The sequence below is a fragment of the Chelonia mydas genome, chromosome 12, assembly GCF_015237465.2.
Source record: "Chelonia mydas isolate rCheMyd1 chromosome 12, rCheMyd1.pri.v2, whole genome shotgun sequence".
NCBI classification, from domain to species: domain Eukaryota; kingdom Metazoa; phylum Chordata; order Testudines; family Cheloniidae; genus Chelonia; species Chelonia mydas.
In genome coordinates, this window is record NC_051252.2 from 38328513 (window position 1) to 38343288 (window position 14776).

Below are 14776 nucleotides of genomic sequence, written 5' to 3' on the forward strand. Positions count from 1 at the left end.
GGCAAGCACCCCACCCTAAGCACAAAGGCCACAAAATTGGGTGGGGATGTCCATAAAGAAAAAAGAGGATCGTAAGAAAGAGGAAGAGAAGACCGGAGTACAATGTGTGTGTGTGTGTCTGTGTACACGTACAAGGAGTGTATGGTGAGTTCAAATGGGGGAATGGCTAGGAGCAAGACAGCTGCCCCAGCAGCACTGGCTCTGGTTTGCTCCTACAGAATTGATCGCACCCATGTAATTTCTGCCTGTGTTTGCTGGTAAGCGTGTGACCGGAAGGGTGTTTCTGGCAGTCTCAGGGAGAGTGACTCCCCTGTGCTGGAACTGACTCGAAGTAGCCTAGGTGTGGGCTGGGGGTATCCAAGCCATTAGACCCAACCAATTGGCATTTAAGAACCATTGGTGCAGATCGCAGGTGCACCCTGAGAAGTGCTCCCAACACCTGCCTGCCCGGGGAGACGCACAGTTGCTGCTTTGCTGTTCACCCAGCCGTGCCCGTCCCATGCTCCCCTGTCCCGGGAGGCGGGAGCTAGTGCAGCCTGACTCCCGCCGGGAAGATTGTGCCTGGAAAGGACCTTGCTGCCGGGACATCAGAGACAAGCAAGAGGGATTGGTAGGGGGCTGGCAGGGTTGATGGAGGAGGAGAGATGAGAAGAGCTGAGCAATGAGGAAGGATGGAGGGATACGATTCGAGTCCTACTCCACATCTATTTGATAGGGGGTAAAGCACCAAGAGAGAGATCACGGCGGCTGCGAGAAGAGAGTGTAACGAGCAGCAATGGGATGCTATTAAGAAAGGGAGAATACAGACTATCCAGAAAACCTGGCAGTGAGACGTGGCAGACCAGGGAACAAAACCCCCTCACTTGGTTATTTAAAACAGGACTAAGCAAAGCCCCAGTAAATGCACCATGTGGAAGAGTCTTGTCCGGACCCCAGCATGATCTGAACAGATCCTAAGGGAGTTCTTCCAGCTCTAACGTCTAGGATCACCAATGAACCCTGGCCAGCCAATCCAATGGCTGCGTCCAGCACTCGCGTGCTGGAGCCGCGCTGGCATGAGGTCCCTGGGGTGCGGCTCTGCCCAGCTGGAGCAGGGCAGGTGGGAGATGCTTTGGTTTCAGCTTGGATTTCAATTTGGAAACTTGAGGGATGGGCCCAAGTTAAAGAGCCCTCCATGGAAATGGGTCCGCAGTGAGTCACTCTTAAAGCCAAACAAAATCCCCATCTTGCCGTCCCTGTGTCAATAAACTGCTCGGTCCCTCAGGCACATGCTCTAAACTCTCTGATCCTATGTGCAGCGCAGGGCTGGGGCTCCAGCACCAAGAAAGAACCTGGCATCCTCAGGAGTGACCTGCAAAACACACCCGCTTCCCTCTACCCCATGGAAACAGGAATGTGACCTGAACGAATGCACTGCCATGCCGTGCCAAGACACACATTTATTGCAAATGATGAGCCAATCCTGCAGAGAGCCACATGCCCAATGACGTCAATGGGATTGGAGGACACAAGGTGCCACCCGAGATGGCACCTTTTGTGCGGTCCCGGATCCCAGATGCCTTTGTGCTGAGCTGCCCGGCGTTGTTCTGACCCCACCCCCTCTTTAGCCACAGAACCATCCATCACCCCTGCCTGGGGTTGGGCGCATCCCGTTTCTCTCCTCACTGCTCCATGGCTGCTGGAAGGAAAGCGGCAGGCGCCCTACCCCTCACACTCCTGCTGCTGCCCCCAGGCAGAGCTGCCATGTGGGGAGGGTCACCCTGGTTAAATATCTCCTGGCACAGGCTGCGGGAGGGGCAAAACATTGGCCCTTCCTTTTCTGATCATCTCCAGGGACTTCACAAAAAGATGCCCAAAGAGCCACCATCCAGGAGAGAGAAATATCCCAATTTCCCCTCCACCCGTCCCCCCAGTAATATGCATGGGGACAGCTCCTGGGCCCAGGAGCATCAGCATTCCCTGGATTTTTGGCCTAGGTTAAGTTCCTTTTCCTACACAATCTGGGCCGCACTGTAACACTAGGATCCCTGCCATGAGGCAGGGTGGATATGCCGTGGAGTGGCCCAAATTCTGCTCTTAGTGACATCCCTGCAAACTCCATGGAGACAAAGCACTTGCAGGTAAGTCCCTGAGAGCAGAATCTGGCCCACTGCACACACACTACACAATCTAACCATGCTGCTTTGCCCCAGTGATTTAAAACCTGCTGACATGGCCGTGGCTGAGGTTGCTGTTAATTCTCCCAGCTGTTGTATATTCCACTGGGAATAATATTCCCAGGCAATGGGAGGCAGAGGAGAGAACCAGGGATTAGCAGGACACAGGAGGATGAGGTGACCCTGCAAAGCCCAAACATAAGAAAGCTCTGACTGAGGAGGTTTAGCAAAAGCATCTCACAATGAAAGAGCCTGGAACCGCATGCATCCTCGAGCCCTACCCAGGGGAGCCAGAGAGCGGTTTTCTTTGTGCCACCCTCTTGCCCACGAGAGTTACCGCCTGGGAAGCTGCATGCTCCCATTGGTTTTTTGGCCACTGAAATACTCTATTTTAAAGCTTTCCGGTTTGGACTTCTGCAAGAGGCTCCCCTCACGATCACCTCTCCCCCCGCCAGAGCTTTTGGTTTGAAGGCAAGCTTACTGAGTTCTTTTACAATGGGGTTATTTCCGTTCCATACAATTGTCGTCTGTGGTTTTTAAGCAAGTTGGAGGTAGAGAGGCAGGGTCCAGATGCTGAGCAGATGTGAGACGGATGGGACAGAGAGGCAGCCAAAATTCAAGCACAAGAGGAGGTTTAGAAAAATAACAAACACTAAGAATGGCAGGACGAACCCTGCAGGTAATTACATCTGAAAACTCTTATATATTACCTCTTTTCATGAAATATAAGAAAAATAGACAATATACATATATCACTTGATAAATAAACACAACAATTGTTCTTAGGGCGAGTGTTGCATGTCAGAAAACCAGGGTCAGAACCTAACGCTGGATGAATGAGGCTGCGGAAGGAAACAAACAGAAGCTACGAATCTCAGGTTTGGCCCATTAAAAGGTCTTTGGCCGGATTCACTGCAAGGTACCATCAAATGGTTGGTAAACAAACCCCCAGCAATAGCTCCAGCCCAGCTAATGAGGGCAGCCACCGACTGCTTTGCAGCACATGGCTCCTGCAGAGGGACCGATCTCTGCACAGCTTCATCTTGGGCTTCAAGACTCAGTACAGGTCTTTCCTAGGGAGACCCTCTGTAATGCAGAGAGATTTGTTCACTGGTATTGCTGCTGGGACTGGCCTGCATCAAACAGCAAATCAGTTCCAGGGGAGGAAGTTCTACGCTCACAGATATTTACAGGCTGCTTTGTCCCTTACTGTGTCTCTCCTCCCATCCCTCACCGAGGGTGTGACCTTCCTCTGGAGAGCTGCAATTGGGACTTTGGAGGAACTGTCTCTTGGGGGTGGGCGGCGGCTCATGGGTTGGTATTTTCCAGGAGAAGATTCTTACTAGCCAGGAATTCAGGCCTGCTTTAGAAAGACCACTTGCCTGGGGTTGGGGGAAGGTAAGGAAAGTCTTCCACAGTTCCCCAGGGATGTAAGAGCTGCATTGCAGGCCAGGGCAGAGAGCTAAAGCAAAAAGTCTAGTGTATTTTTAACTGCCCTTCCACCCCAGTCCCTGCTTCCAACAGCATTCCAACAGTGTCCATATTGTCATGTGAGGACACGTTACCGTATAGGCCTGGCGGGGGAGAGGAGGGCTACAGAATGGGGATGCTTCTGGCACTTGTTGGCTACTGGACGGGTTGAAATGCTGCCGGGTTCGCTGAGTTCAGAACTGGCAGGTGTTCAAAGCCTGAAAACTTTGGATGTAAGAACTGTGACTTCATCCTGCTTAAAGCCAATAGCAAAACTCTGGCTGGCTTCAGTAGGATGGGATCCACGCCTGGTTCTTAAGATTTGATACCCCGATTGTGGCAGAGAGCTGAGATGGGGGAGGGGACAGCAGGGTGCAAGGACTGCAGCGTTGCACTAACAACTTTCCTCAATCCCCACTTCCTGCCTGGGTCTGTCTTGCTTTGAAATCATAGAATCATAGGACAAGCCGGCACCAGCTGCGGAGAACCACGCGGCACCGTCTACAGCCATCCCTCAGAGGCACTGAAAGTACACGTCAAACACAGCCCTCCACACTCTTCTCCAGGACAACCCATCCCAGAGCCAAGACGACATGACCAAACGGCGTCAGAGCCACATCCACTGAGAGAAACAGCCACGAGCCCAAACCTGCTCCATGGGAACACGCCGCACATCTGAGGAGAGACACAACATGGTCTTTACAACTTCAGAGCAACCAGGAGGGAGCGTGAGTGGGGTGCTAAATGAACAGGGAGGACTCACATTGGATGCGATGCAGCTAACGGATCCAGGGCTCACAACTAGAAAAGAAAGGGCAAAGCAGACCCAACCGCAGTGGGACTGAACAATGCCGCCTAGCCCTGCATGTATCCATTGTGCTAAACAAAGGACTCCTTGTTGTTCCAAAACCCGAATCGATGTTCTAAAGAATCACACAGTGCTTCTGAAAACAGTAGAAACAAGGGAGAGGTTCAGGGGTGCGTCGTGAGGGAGAGGAAAACATCCAAACATAGCCACCTTAGGGTTCTGAGTCAATCGCCCTCAGCCAAACCTCCCTTTGCAATGACTACTGACTGGGAACTTTTTATCTGAAATCCCTACTTTTTTAAAAACACACGTGATGGATTTTGCAACTCCGGAAAACAAATGCTCCTAATGAGCATGTGGATTTTGCTTTTTTTTTAAAACCTATTTCCTAAACTTTACATACTTCAGTGGTTTATCTTAATTTTTTTATTTGGCAAACGTCTCTTCTTTTATTATTATCATTATTATTATTTTTTGGACCTCTTCCAATACTATATACATTCACATTAACATACAATATTTGCCCTGACCATGGCTGGGCAGTCTCTAGCTTTCTCCCTTTCTGCAGTCGTGTCACTTTCCATATTGCACTCCCGTCCTCTGTGCGTTATACACGATGCAAGAAATGCAAAATAATCTACATTGTCTTTTTTTCCTTCTCTAAGAACAAGTGTTTGTTTGTTTCCTTTCTTTCCTACTAGTAACTGTTGCAAAATCATATGAGGGGGTGCGGGGTGGGAAAAGAAAAAGAGAAAACGAAATAAAATGACCCAATGACAATGTTCATCACAGGACTGGAGAAAACATCTGGAGAACAAGTAGACACAAAAGCAAGGGGGTCTATCTACAGGCAATCGAAAGAGTCTTTAGAAGGGGAAAAACAAAAGGTGTCTTTTTTTTTTCCTGCGAAAGGTTGAAAGGCAGTCACAAGATACTGGAGCTAGAGAGGTGGGGTTATGGAGAGCAGAGAGAGGTAGTGGAGGAGTACAAGAAGCAGAAGGTACTGGTGCAATTGCTTTCTGCTCACACTCTGACGAGCAGTGGAGAATCAACGACAGATTGTCACAGTTCTGTTTGAAATGATGCTCTCTCTGGAACAGGACCAGGATCTGAAGGTTCTTGTTCATTAGCACGCTCTCCTAGGCAAACGAAACACGTTTATAATCCACAGAGGGAGGGAGCACACAACGTTGACTCCCCATCACACACACACACACACACGCACAAAAGTTGTGTATCTTTTTTTTTTGCTTTATTTTAATAAAATTCCTTAAATCCACAGATGCGCGTCCTTCCTCCTTCAAGGTATGCGTGGATGCTGAGAGTCCAGCGCAAGAACCCACTCCACCCCACCAAAGAACGCAAGGAGTCCAAGAGCGCCGGCTTGCCTTTGGCCAGTCGTCGTGGTTTGGTTGAAAGGGATAAGTGCTGCTCCTTGTTTCACAAAAAACAAACCAAAACCATCAACCGAAAAAGTAAAAATAACCAACAACAGAACCAAAAAAACTTTGGCAGTGGAAAAAAAGTTTGGATTTTTTTGTTTGTTTGTTTTTGGATTTCCTTTGGAGCAGAGGTGAGTCTGGTATGTTCTTGGCTAGCTAGCAAGGTAGTTTACAGGTAAGCTTCCTTTACTTGGTTTTACTTTGTTTTGTTTGTTTTTTGGATTTTTTTTTTTACTTAAAGCCAAAGAGTTTGACGTTTTTATTTTTTATTTTATTTTATTTTTTTTACAAAAAAAAAAAAAAGAAAAACGAAAAAGAAGAGAAGAAGTTTCTTGCCTTCTAAAATCGAAATCCTTCATCATGCCGTCCCCCGGCCGCACCGGGAGGGAGATTTCACACACACGCGCACATCTCCAGGGGGATAGAGACTGGTGGGTTTCCTTTCCCCGAGTCAAGGTGCGTAGAGTTTGCGGACAAATTCCTCGTCCGAAAAGAAGAAAACAAACAAACCGACGACGACGATCATAACTCCCCAAATCATAGAAAACCGAAGCGAGAACAGAGAAGATTGGTATTTGCCTTAACTCCACTTAAAGCCCAGTTTGAGGATCCGTGAGGATTACATGTGAGAGATCGAGAGGTCATTTGGAGGTCACAGAAGAGTCAGGTAGCTGAGGAAGTTGCATTGAATGCAGTTAGTTTTTCTTTTGGAGAGAAGCAGTAGCAGCAGTGACGTTCTGTAGGTTTCTCTGTTTCTTTCCCCTCTGTTGGCCGGCCGGGGGGTCGGTTAGCGTGACGCCGTTTCCAGAGGAGCTGGGGTGGCCGGCGTGCCGGAGCGCGACGCAGCAGCCGAGCCGGTTTCGCTGGGGCTGGCGGCCATGGTGGCCACGCTGGTGATGGAGGTGCTGACGGCCCCCACGTCCGGTTGAGCTGAGCCCACCCCTAAGCCCACCCCGGAGGAAGGGGCTGCGCCGGCAGAGGTCTGGAGGCCCTGCAGAGTCTGCCCGCAGACGTGGTGGTGCTTCTCCCAATCCTTGTGCTGGCAGAAGGAGCCGCAGTAGCGGGCCGTGTTGCACCCGCTGCAGGTCTCGCTGGCCTTGCGCCCGCAGTTCCAGCAGCTCTGTACGAGAGGGCGAAAGCAGAGACATCAGCGTCGGGGCGGTGCAGCCTGGAAGAGAGACCCAGCCCCGCTAGACACCCCCTGCGGGATGGAACCGTCCAAAGGATCCCGAGCACCCACTGAACACAAGAGACCTCGGTCTTAGGTCTTAGGTTCAGGCCCCCAGAGAGTACCATTTCCCTGGCCACTTTCAGGCAGTCTCTGGGCTGGTCGCGCTACTTAGATTTCACAGTATTGGATCTTTCTAAACCCTCAGTACCTGGGGGAAGGATGGGCCGAGCACGGCCTGGGAGCTGGGAAGCCCCCACAGTGCAGGGTGAATTGCCTGCTGATCTGGTTTAAAACCAGGCTCCTGAGCTCGAAATGCTTGAACTCAGGGGTTGTAACGGGGCGGCCCCCTCACAGCAAGCTTCCAGCCCCGGCTCGCACGCTGGGGGCGCACGCGGTGTCAACAGGCAAAGGGTTAAACTCTTACTACCCTAGCGAGCACGGCGCAGCGGGGCGAGCTCGCCTCTACCTCACTCGAGTCCTCCTGCTGATTGATCACAGTCAGCGCGTCCTCGGAAGCCTGGCGCTTGGCCTCCGCCAGGGCCCTCTCCATCTTGGCTCGCTCGGTAGTGATCAGCTCATGGGCTTTGCGCTCCGCATCCGACACTGCCTTCTGGAGCTCGGACATGGCCTGGCGCTTCACCTCGTTCACAGCTTCTTCTGAAAGGAAGAGCACAGATCATGTAGCGCAGCCACCGAGCCGACGGCCCGCAGGGGCAAGCCACGCAGCAGGAGACCAGATGGCAAGTCTGGGCAGCTGCTCCCTAGGGTTTTGTTGTCAAGATTGAGCGGCCTGACTTTCTGTAACACACCCGTGCTCACCCTGCCACAGCTGGCAGCACAGACCGGCTCTTTGCATGTGTGCATACACACATGAACACGCGCACACGCATGTGCACACATGTGCACAGACATATGAACACACCCATGCACACACACTGTTTGAATACATAAATGCTCATGCAAATGTGTGCCTAGCTCTCAGGTTGAAGAACTGGGGAAGTGCCAGACTGGCTCAGACCCATGGCCCAGCCAGCCCTGCATCCTGTCTCTAGCAGTGGGTAGCACCAGATGCTTCGGAGGAAGGTGCAAGAACCCCACCAGCGTGGACAGCTGTGGCAGAAGCAGCCCATAGGCGGAAGTTTCCTCCTGACCCTGGTAGCTAGGGGTTGGTTTCTACCCTGATGCACCCCTTCTAACTGCGGAGGGTCTTGTTATCCACACAACCATCTGTCAAGCACAGTGCACCCTATGGAGGAAAAGCACGCACACTGAGGGTTTCAGAATGAAGCTTCTGGGAGGGCAGGGGCATCTTAAAACACAGAGAGAACAAGGGGAGAACACCTTGACCATGTTCTCCAAGGCCTGTCTTTTACAGATTCGCCCAGCGCCGGTGCCAGGCGGAGCCGGGAGGATGGAACGGACGGCCCACTGAGCCATGTCCCATCGCGCCCAACAGCCAAGCACAAGCTTTTCTGAAAGCCTGGGCTGCCCAAAGAGAGCAGTTTGGGTCCCTGGCTCCAGAGAGGGACGGCAGGAAATCCCAAGCATCCAGGCTCGGTTTTGGCAGAGAACCCCTCCATGGCATTCAGATCCCCTCCTGCTCTCCCGGTGAGGGGTGATCCAAAGGGACAAACTAAACTTCAGGGAACCAGGGGGAGGAGTGGCCTCTGGGTCCGGCACCATCAGAAACTATGGGAGCTTGTTACCCCTCGTCCCTGCCTTCCAGCCCCTGGAGTGCTCTACACGTAAAGGTGCCCCAGAGAGACGGGGCGAGAAAACTGGCCTACAGTGGGCGCGATCCCATCCGTAAGCTCCTGAGGAGTTCGGTCTGGGTGTGAAAGTCCCTATGGGACTCATCCGAGGCTCGGGGGAGCCAGTGGAAAGACTCCCATTGACTCCAATGGGCTTTGGCTCAGGCCCCAGGGTCACTTAGCACCCCAGCCGCTGGTTCGGGGGAAAGGAAGGAGGCATAGGGATGACGTTTACGTGTAACGCTTGCTAGTCCCCAGGGCGTCCTAATGAGCAGGGCTCCTTCCCCCGATCTCAGCCCCCGAAACACAGCAGGGGAACTCCAAAGAGGTCCAGGCAGTAGAGCCAGGGGTGTGTTTGGCCCAGCGACAGCAGAGTCCTCAGGCTCAGCCAGGCCCCCCGGCCCCGCCTCACGCCGGCCGGTGCCTTGCTGGGCTGCGGACAGGGGATCCCGCGGTGGCACACTCACCAGCTTTCCTCCAGATTTCCTCGGGCATGTAACCAGAGAGGGGCCTGGGCACAAACTCCCGGTGAGTGTCTGAAAACAAGGGGGGAGAGGAACAGGTTGGAAGACATGAAGCGTGCAAAGCAGCAAAGCTCCGGAGAGCTGCGCTACAGTGCGGTCCGTGCGGAGACCGACAGCGCCGAGATAGCGACCCGGTGGGAACCATCCCTGCCCGCTCTTGCCTCCAAGACACACACGGCGCGGCTGTAGGAGCTGCTGGCGCCCTGGGCCGGGCCCTCCTCTGCCGGGCACCTGGCGCCGTGATACCTGGGCCAAGGGCGTGTCAAGTGCGACCCACTCACACCGGAGCCTGAGTCGGCATCGGTGTAAATGCCGACACAAGCGCAGGGCAGGAAAGAATCAGGCCCGGGGCGCCATCAGCCCTTTGCCGGGAAAGCCGCTCCGCGGGGCTCGTCAGTACCTAACGGGGGGGCCTCGGAGTTGGAGGAGCTGTTGTGGGGGCGGGGTGGGGGGTTGGTGCCTTTCTTCATGTCTTCCGCGTCGCTGTAGCGGCGGATCCAGTGGTTGAGCTCCTCGCGGTCGGCCTCCTGGCAGCGGCGCAGCACGGTGAGGGAGCGCCGCGTCTTCTCCACCATGTCCATGATGCAGTTCAGCAGCTGCCAGAGAGCGGGAGGGAGAGCACAGATAAGGCCCGGGCCCGGGGTACGTGCTGGGGGGCAGCTGCATGTGCACGGGGTGTCTCAGGGTCAGATGGGCTTGCCCTGGTGCGTCTCACCCTGGTATGTGATGCGTCTGTGCAAGCCCCAGTTTGCACCGGGGGAGTGTGTCTACAGCAGGTTTGAGTCTGCCCCGATTTGTCCTGGGGGGAGTGTGTCTAGACAAGGCCCGCATCAGTGGAGTTACACTCAGCCACGCCCTGAGAAGGCGCCAGCTTTGCAATGGCTGGTTCACATCCCGTCCCCACACCCAGGAGTTTCCCCTAGGCCAGGGCAGCCGGACAGGGCTCAGAATGGGGAACCGTAAGCCAGGGCACACAAAACGGGGTCCTGACTCATATTCTAGCAGACAGAGACTGCTAGGGGCGGGGTCCCCCAGCCTGGGGACAGGGTTCAGTTTCCGCAGGGAGAACCCTGCAGTCCTGGCTCAGGAAAAGCCATCCGTTTCAGGAGGGATTTCCCCGGAGCCAGGCTACAGGAGCAGGCCTTACATCGAAAGTCAGAGAAGATGGTGAGCAGCACGGGACATGAAACAGAGAAGTCCGGATGAGTTAACTGAGGAGCCCCTCTGTGGAGGGGCCAGAGCTCATGTTCTCGAGAGCAACTAATCCATGCCCTCCCCTCCCCACCCCGCCCTGCAGTGAGCACAAATGCCACAGCCACCCCAGCGCCTGGCAGGGCTGCCCTGGTAGCAGACAGCGGCAAGAGGGGTTGGTACGTACGTTGTTGAGGTGTTTCCACTCCTCAGCCCACTCCCTGTCTGTTAGTCTGTGGTCGATCACTTCCTCCTGACGGGAGCCGTGCACGGCTGGAAGAGAACACGCGGGTCAGCGAGAGCCAGTCACCCTGGCCCAGAGCTCTGGGCACCCCAGGGGCTCCAGTTACGGCTATGTTTTATTATCTGTTTTAGGACAGCACCTCGGGGCCATGCTCTGGGATTAGGGCCCCTTGTGCTGGGAACTGTGCAGAGCAAAGAGATGGTCCCTGGCCCAATGAGCTTCCTTCCCGTGGCCTGAGAGCAGTGCTGGCGGGCCGGGGCGTTGGCCCAGGTGCTGGGGTGCACCTGGCCTACGCAGCGTGCCGGGAGGTGCCGCGCAGGGCCCGGCGCTGGAGCACGCTGCTCTGCCTTGGCCTGCACCCACTCAAAGTCTGGGCTTTGGGAGCTCGACACGGGACGGCAGTGGAGTCACTCCCCAAGTCAGGAGAGGCCGTCAGGGAAAAAGAGAGAGAGAGAGAGACGTTTGAATGCCAGAATCAGTGCAGTCTCTATACCGTCCATACAGCCCCCACTTGGGCCCGCTCTGTAACACAGAGCACTGGCTGAACAGCCGGGAGAGGGAGAACAGTCCTTGGGGCTAACTTCCAGGGAGAAGCTTTGCCTGCCCTTTGCTAGTAGGGGAATTGGGCTGTGGGCTGCCGCCAGAGCTGCCGTGTGCCAGGAACGGGTCACCCTCCCGGCAGCCACGGGTTAGCACCTACACATCTGCACTGCTGCTGACGGGGCAGTGCTCTCTTGCCAATCACTCATGTACGACCCTCTTCACCAGGCCCTTCCCGGCAGGAGACCCTGCAATAACAGGTGCCCACCATGCTCCCCTTTCCAACAACTATCGTCTCAGAGGCGGGAAGGGGGCATTGTGCAGGACCACCGAGAACTCAGCCTGCCTGAGCATCACTGCAGCCTGCCTAGGGCCCCCGACAGCCCCAGAATGGCAGACGGATTCTCCCAGGGAGTCAGGGACTGAAATGCGTCTCGCATCAGAAGTTGCCGAGTGATTTGTGTAACTCAGGCTGCGTCTACACTGCCCACTAACCCGGACTCTGACCAGGCTCCGTTTCTGTCCACACACCTATCAGTCTGGCTCAGGTCACAAGCACTCAGGACCTGGGTCCGAGGACCCTGCTAGGTCAGAGCGCGAGTCTCACTGTGACTGGGGTCGAAGCCTGGGCACTGTGCAGTGTGGCTGCAGGGCAAGCCAGAGACCCGAGTCAGAAGAGCTGTGCCGTGCAGTATGGACACCTCGGGTACAAAGCAGTGTGGATGCTCAAATGCAGGCCCTCAAGCCTGAGTCCCCCAGACCTGGGTTTACAATGCGGTGTAGATACGCCCTCAGCTGCTCCTCCTGAAAGATGCCTCCCCGCCTTGGCTCGGTACCGCTGTGATCCCAGCGATTTCTGAGTAGCATGCTCAGGATCCGGAGCGCTGACCTTCCTCCGGGAGAGCCATCCTCTGCTCTGCTTTCTCTAATTACCCAGGGGCAAGTACCGCAACGCCCCAGAGTCCCCGGGCCCCTGGACTCCTCTCCACGGTGTCCTGACAGCACTCAACCCAACAGAGCTCGCTTCTCTCCGCAGAGCGGGGGCTGAATCCGTCACCCAGTGCAAGTCCCTCTGTCTCTGCCCTGACCCCCGACTGCCAGCCTCCCCCCGGCTCACCTTGTCCGTCCCTTCGTTATGCTCTCAAGCCACCCAGAGCCATGGAGGCTCCCTCCCTTGGCCCAGTGCTTTGTGGTGGCCAGTCCCTGCCGGACTGCACACGCTCCAGGGAGGCAGCCTGCCCCCCGGTGCATTCCCAGGCACCTCCCCTTGGGCATGCAGTCTGTGGTGTCCACCCCCCCGGCACATCCTCACCTGCCTGCAGAGCACCCCCTGCACAGAGCAGTCTGGCCCCGCAGCAGTGGGGGGGAAAGGATGCTCTCCGGGACATCTCTGCCCGTGATAGGAAATCTCTCAGGGAGCTCAATGCCCCTGAATGCTCCCCACAGCAGTGGGGGCCCCCAGCCCACGCCGCTTCCCACTCACCCACTTGCCGGTGGCGCTCCCGGAGCTCCCTGGGGTCAGGGTGCCGGTAGGTGTCCCGGTAGTGGTGTGCCATGGCCATGTCCTCCAGACGGTAGTGCTGTGGCGGGGGTGGGGGCGGGGTGGGGTGGGGCAGCCCGTTGCTGGGGCTGTAGCGCTGAGCGGGGCTCATGGTGCACGGCCGTTTGCTGAGGTGTTCGGGGTGCAGAGGGTCTCGGTCCAAGCCGTTCTCTTTGGTCCTGCTCCGCAGAGGAGAAAAAGGACGACCTGGTTACCACACTGGGAAAGGGCTTCCTGACCCTCACCTCCTTTGCAGAGTCTTTTGAGCCCCAGCCCAGTGCTCTGGCCACTGAGCCCAACTCTGACACTGACTCCCTCAGGGGCCTTGGACAAGTCACTGCCCTTCTGTGCCTCAGTTTCCCACTCTGTCAAATGTGGGGGGGGTGATCCTGATTTACAGAACCTGAGGGCAAGTGACTCTAGAAATGCAACTAGCTGCCAACGTATCCAGTCCAACCTGGAGCCCGTGTCATTGAGTCCTGGGTGCAGCGAGTGATTCTTCCGAGTCGGGGGAGTGCTGAACTCACAGTCTGAATTAGACAGCTGTGGGCCAGATTCATCTCTGGCTCCTGCCTGCTCATACACTGGCCCCCTGCAGAGGCAGTCTGCTGGGTGACAGGGCACATGGCCGGGGAGGTAGGACGCACACTAACCCAGGCTCTGACTCAGGTTTGAGCCCAAGTCCTTCTTCTGTCCACACACCAATCAGTGTGACTCAGGTCACAAGCACTCAGGACCGGGGGCCTCAGACCCTGCTGCGGGGAGGGTCACATCCCGAGTCCCGTTATGACTCGGGGCCAAGCCCCATCGCTGTGCCGTGTGGACACAGCTCAAGCCGCGGAGCCGAGTCAGAAGGGCTGTGCAGCGCAGTGTAGATGTGCTAGCACGGCTGCGAGACCCGGGTCCAGCACCTTTAAGCCCCAGTTTTCCATGCAGTGTGGAGGCTCAAGCCCTGGCTTAGAAACTCAGAGACCCCCAGGCCCGGGTTCCATAGACCCAGGTTAACAATGCAGCGCAGACACACTGTTAGGGACCAGCTTAGCCTGCAAAGTGGGTGGCACTGCTCACAAAGAGGTGTGTGGCCAGGACGGCTGGAGGTGCTGATTCCTGCCCAGAGAGCTCTCCCAGGGCCTGGGTGGAGATGCAAGCTGCCCACGTTTCTGGGAAGCACCAAGGAGGTGGATGGTGAGAACTCCAGCTGCCTGCTACTGGAGTGAACCTGCCCTCTAGTGCAGGGGGCTCAGCCCTGACGTACCCCCAGATCCCAAGTGCCCCGAGGGCTGCACACGGCAGGGGAAATGCTCCTTGCCACATGACATTCCCCATTCACAGCGATCAGTGCCTGGAGTCTGGCTGCAAGTGGCCCAGTGTGCCTGCCAGGCTCCCTGGAGCAGGGTCTCACCAACCTGTATCCCTGGGCCCTTGAGCTTCAGCAGGGGAAATGGTGGCAGAGAGTACCCAGGAGACTGCCCTGCCTGCACCTAACATGGTGCCTTCGGGGGTGGCTTTATCTGGGAATGGCTTTATCCTCTCCTCCTTGCTGGGTCACTCCCACTCGCTGTGGGCCCCGGGCTCACAGCATGACACTAGCCCCAGGAGCTGGGGTGGGACTCCTGGAAAGCAAGCGAGAGCCTCCGGGTCCTACCTGTCTGGTGTCCTCCTCTTGCCGGTCTCGGTGACCTCCAGGAGCAGCTCAGAGGAGTCGATGGGGGAAGAAGCGTTGGCATCGAGCAGCAGCTGTTCGTGCTGGGCCAGGTACTGGGCTGGGGTCTGCTTGGCCATGCGGGCGCAGTGGAGCAGCTCGCGCTGCAGCAAGGGCAGGTTGGCCTGCAAATGGGGCAGAGACAGAGTAAAGCCCCCGCCAGCCCGAGGGGCGAAGCCCCAGCACTCCCCCTGCCACCCACTTTTGCACAGACAAGCTGTCCCATGGGGGCTGGGC

The 14776-nt window shown here is 56.0% G+C and overlaps 1 protein-coding gene across 24 annotated transcripts in view; it reads right to left on the reverse strand.

The window, feature by feature from the left end:
- Nucleotides 1-4845: 4845 nt before the first annotated feature.
- CBFA2T3 (CBFA2/RUNX1 partner transcriptional co-repressor 3) overlaps nucleotides 4846-14776 on the reverse strand; it is a 105134-nt gene continuing 95203 nt past the window's right edge. For 9 of the 24 annotated variants that reach the window (XM_037878104.2, XM_037878102.2, XM_043526556.1 and 6 more), the window contains 7 exons: nucleotides 14483-14664; nucleotides 12781-13016; nucleotides 10701-10786; nucleotides 9723-9918; nucleotides 9266-9334; nucleotides 7475-7704; nucleotides 4846-6996 (listed from right to left, as the gene is read on the reverse strand). In XM_037878104.2, the coding sequence (XP_037734032.1) occupies nucleotides 6664-6996; nucleotides 7475-7704; nucleotides 9266-9334; nucleotides 9723-9918; nucleotides 10701-10786; nucleotides 12781-13016; nucleotides 14483-14664 (1332 nt within the window). In that variant the 3' untranslated portion in view covers nucleotides 4846-6663. Of the gene's footprint in view, nucleotides 7045-7474; nucleotides 7705-9265; nucleotides 9335-9722; nucleotides 9919-10700; nucleotides 10787-12780; nucleotides 13017-14482; nucleotides 14665-14776 lie in introns of all 24 variants that reach the window. The other 15 variants (XM_043526555.1, XM_043526560.1, XM_037878107.2 and 12 more) reach the window with 5 other exon arrangements.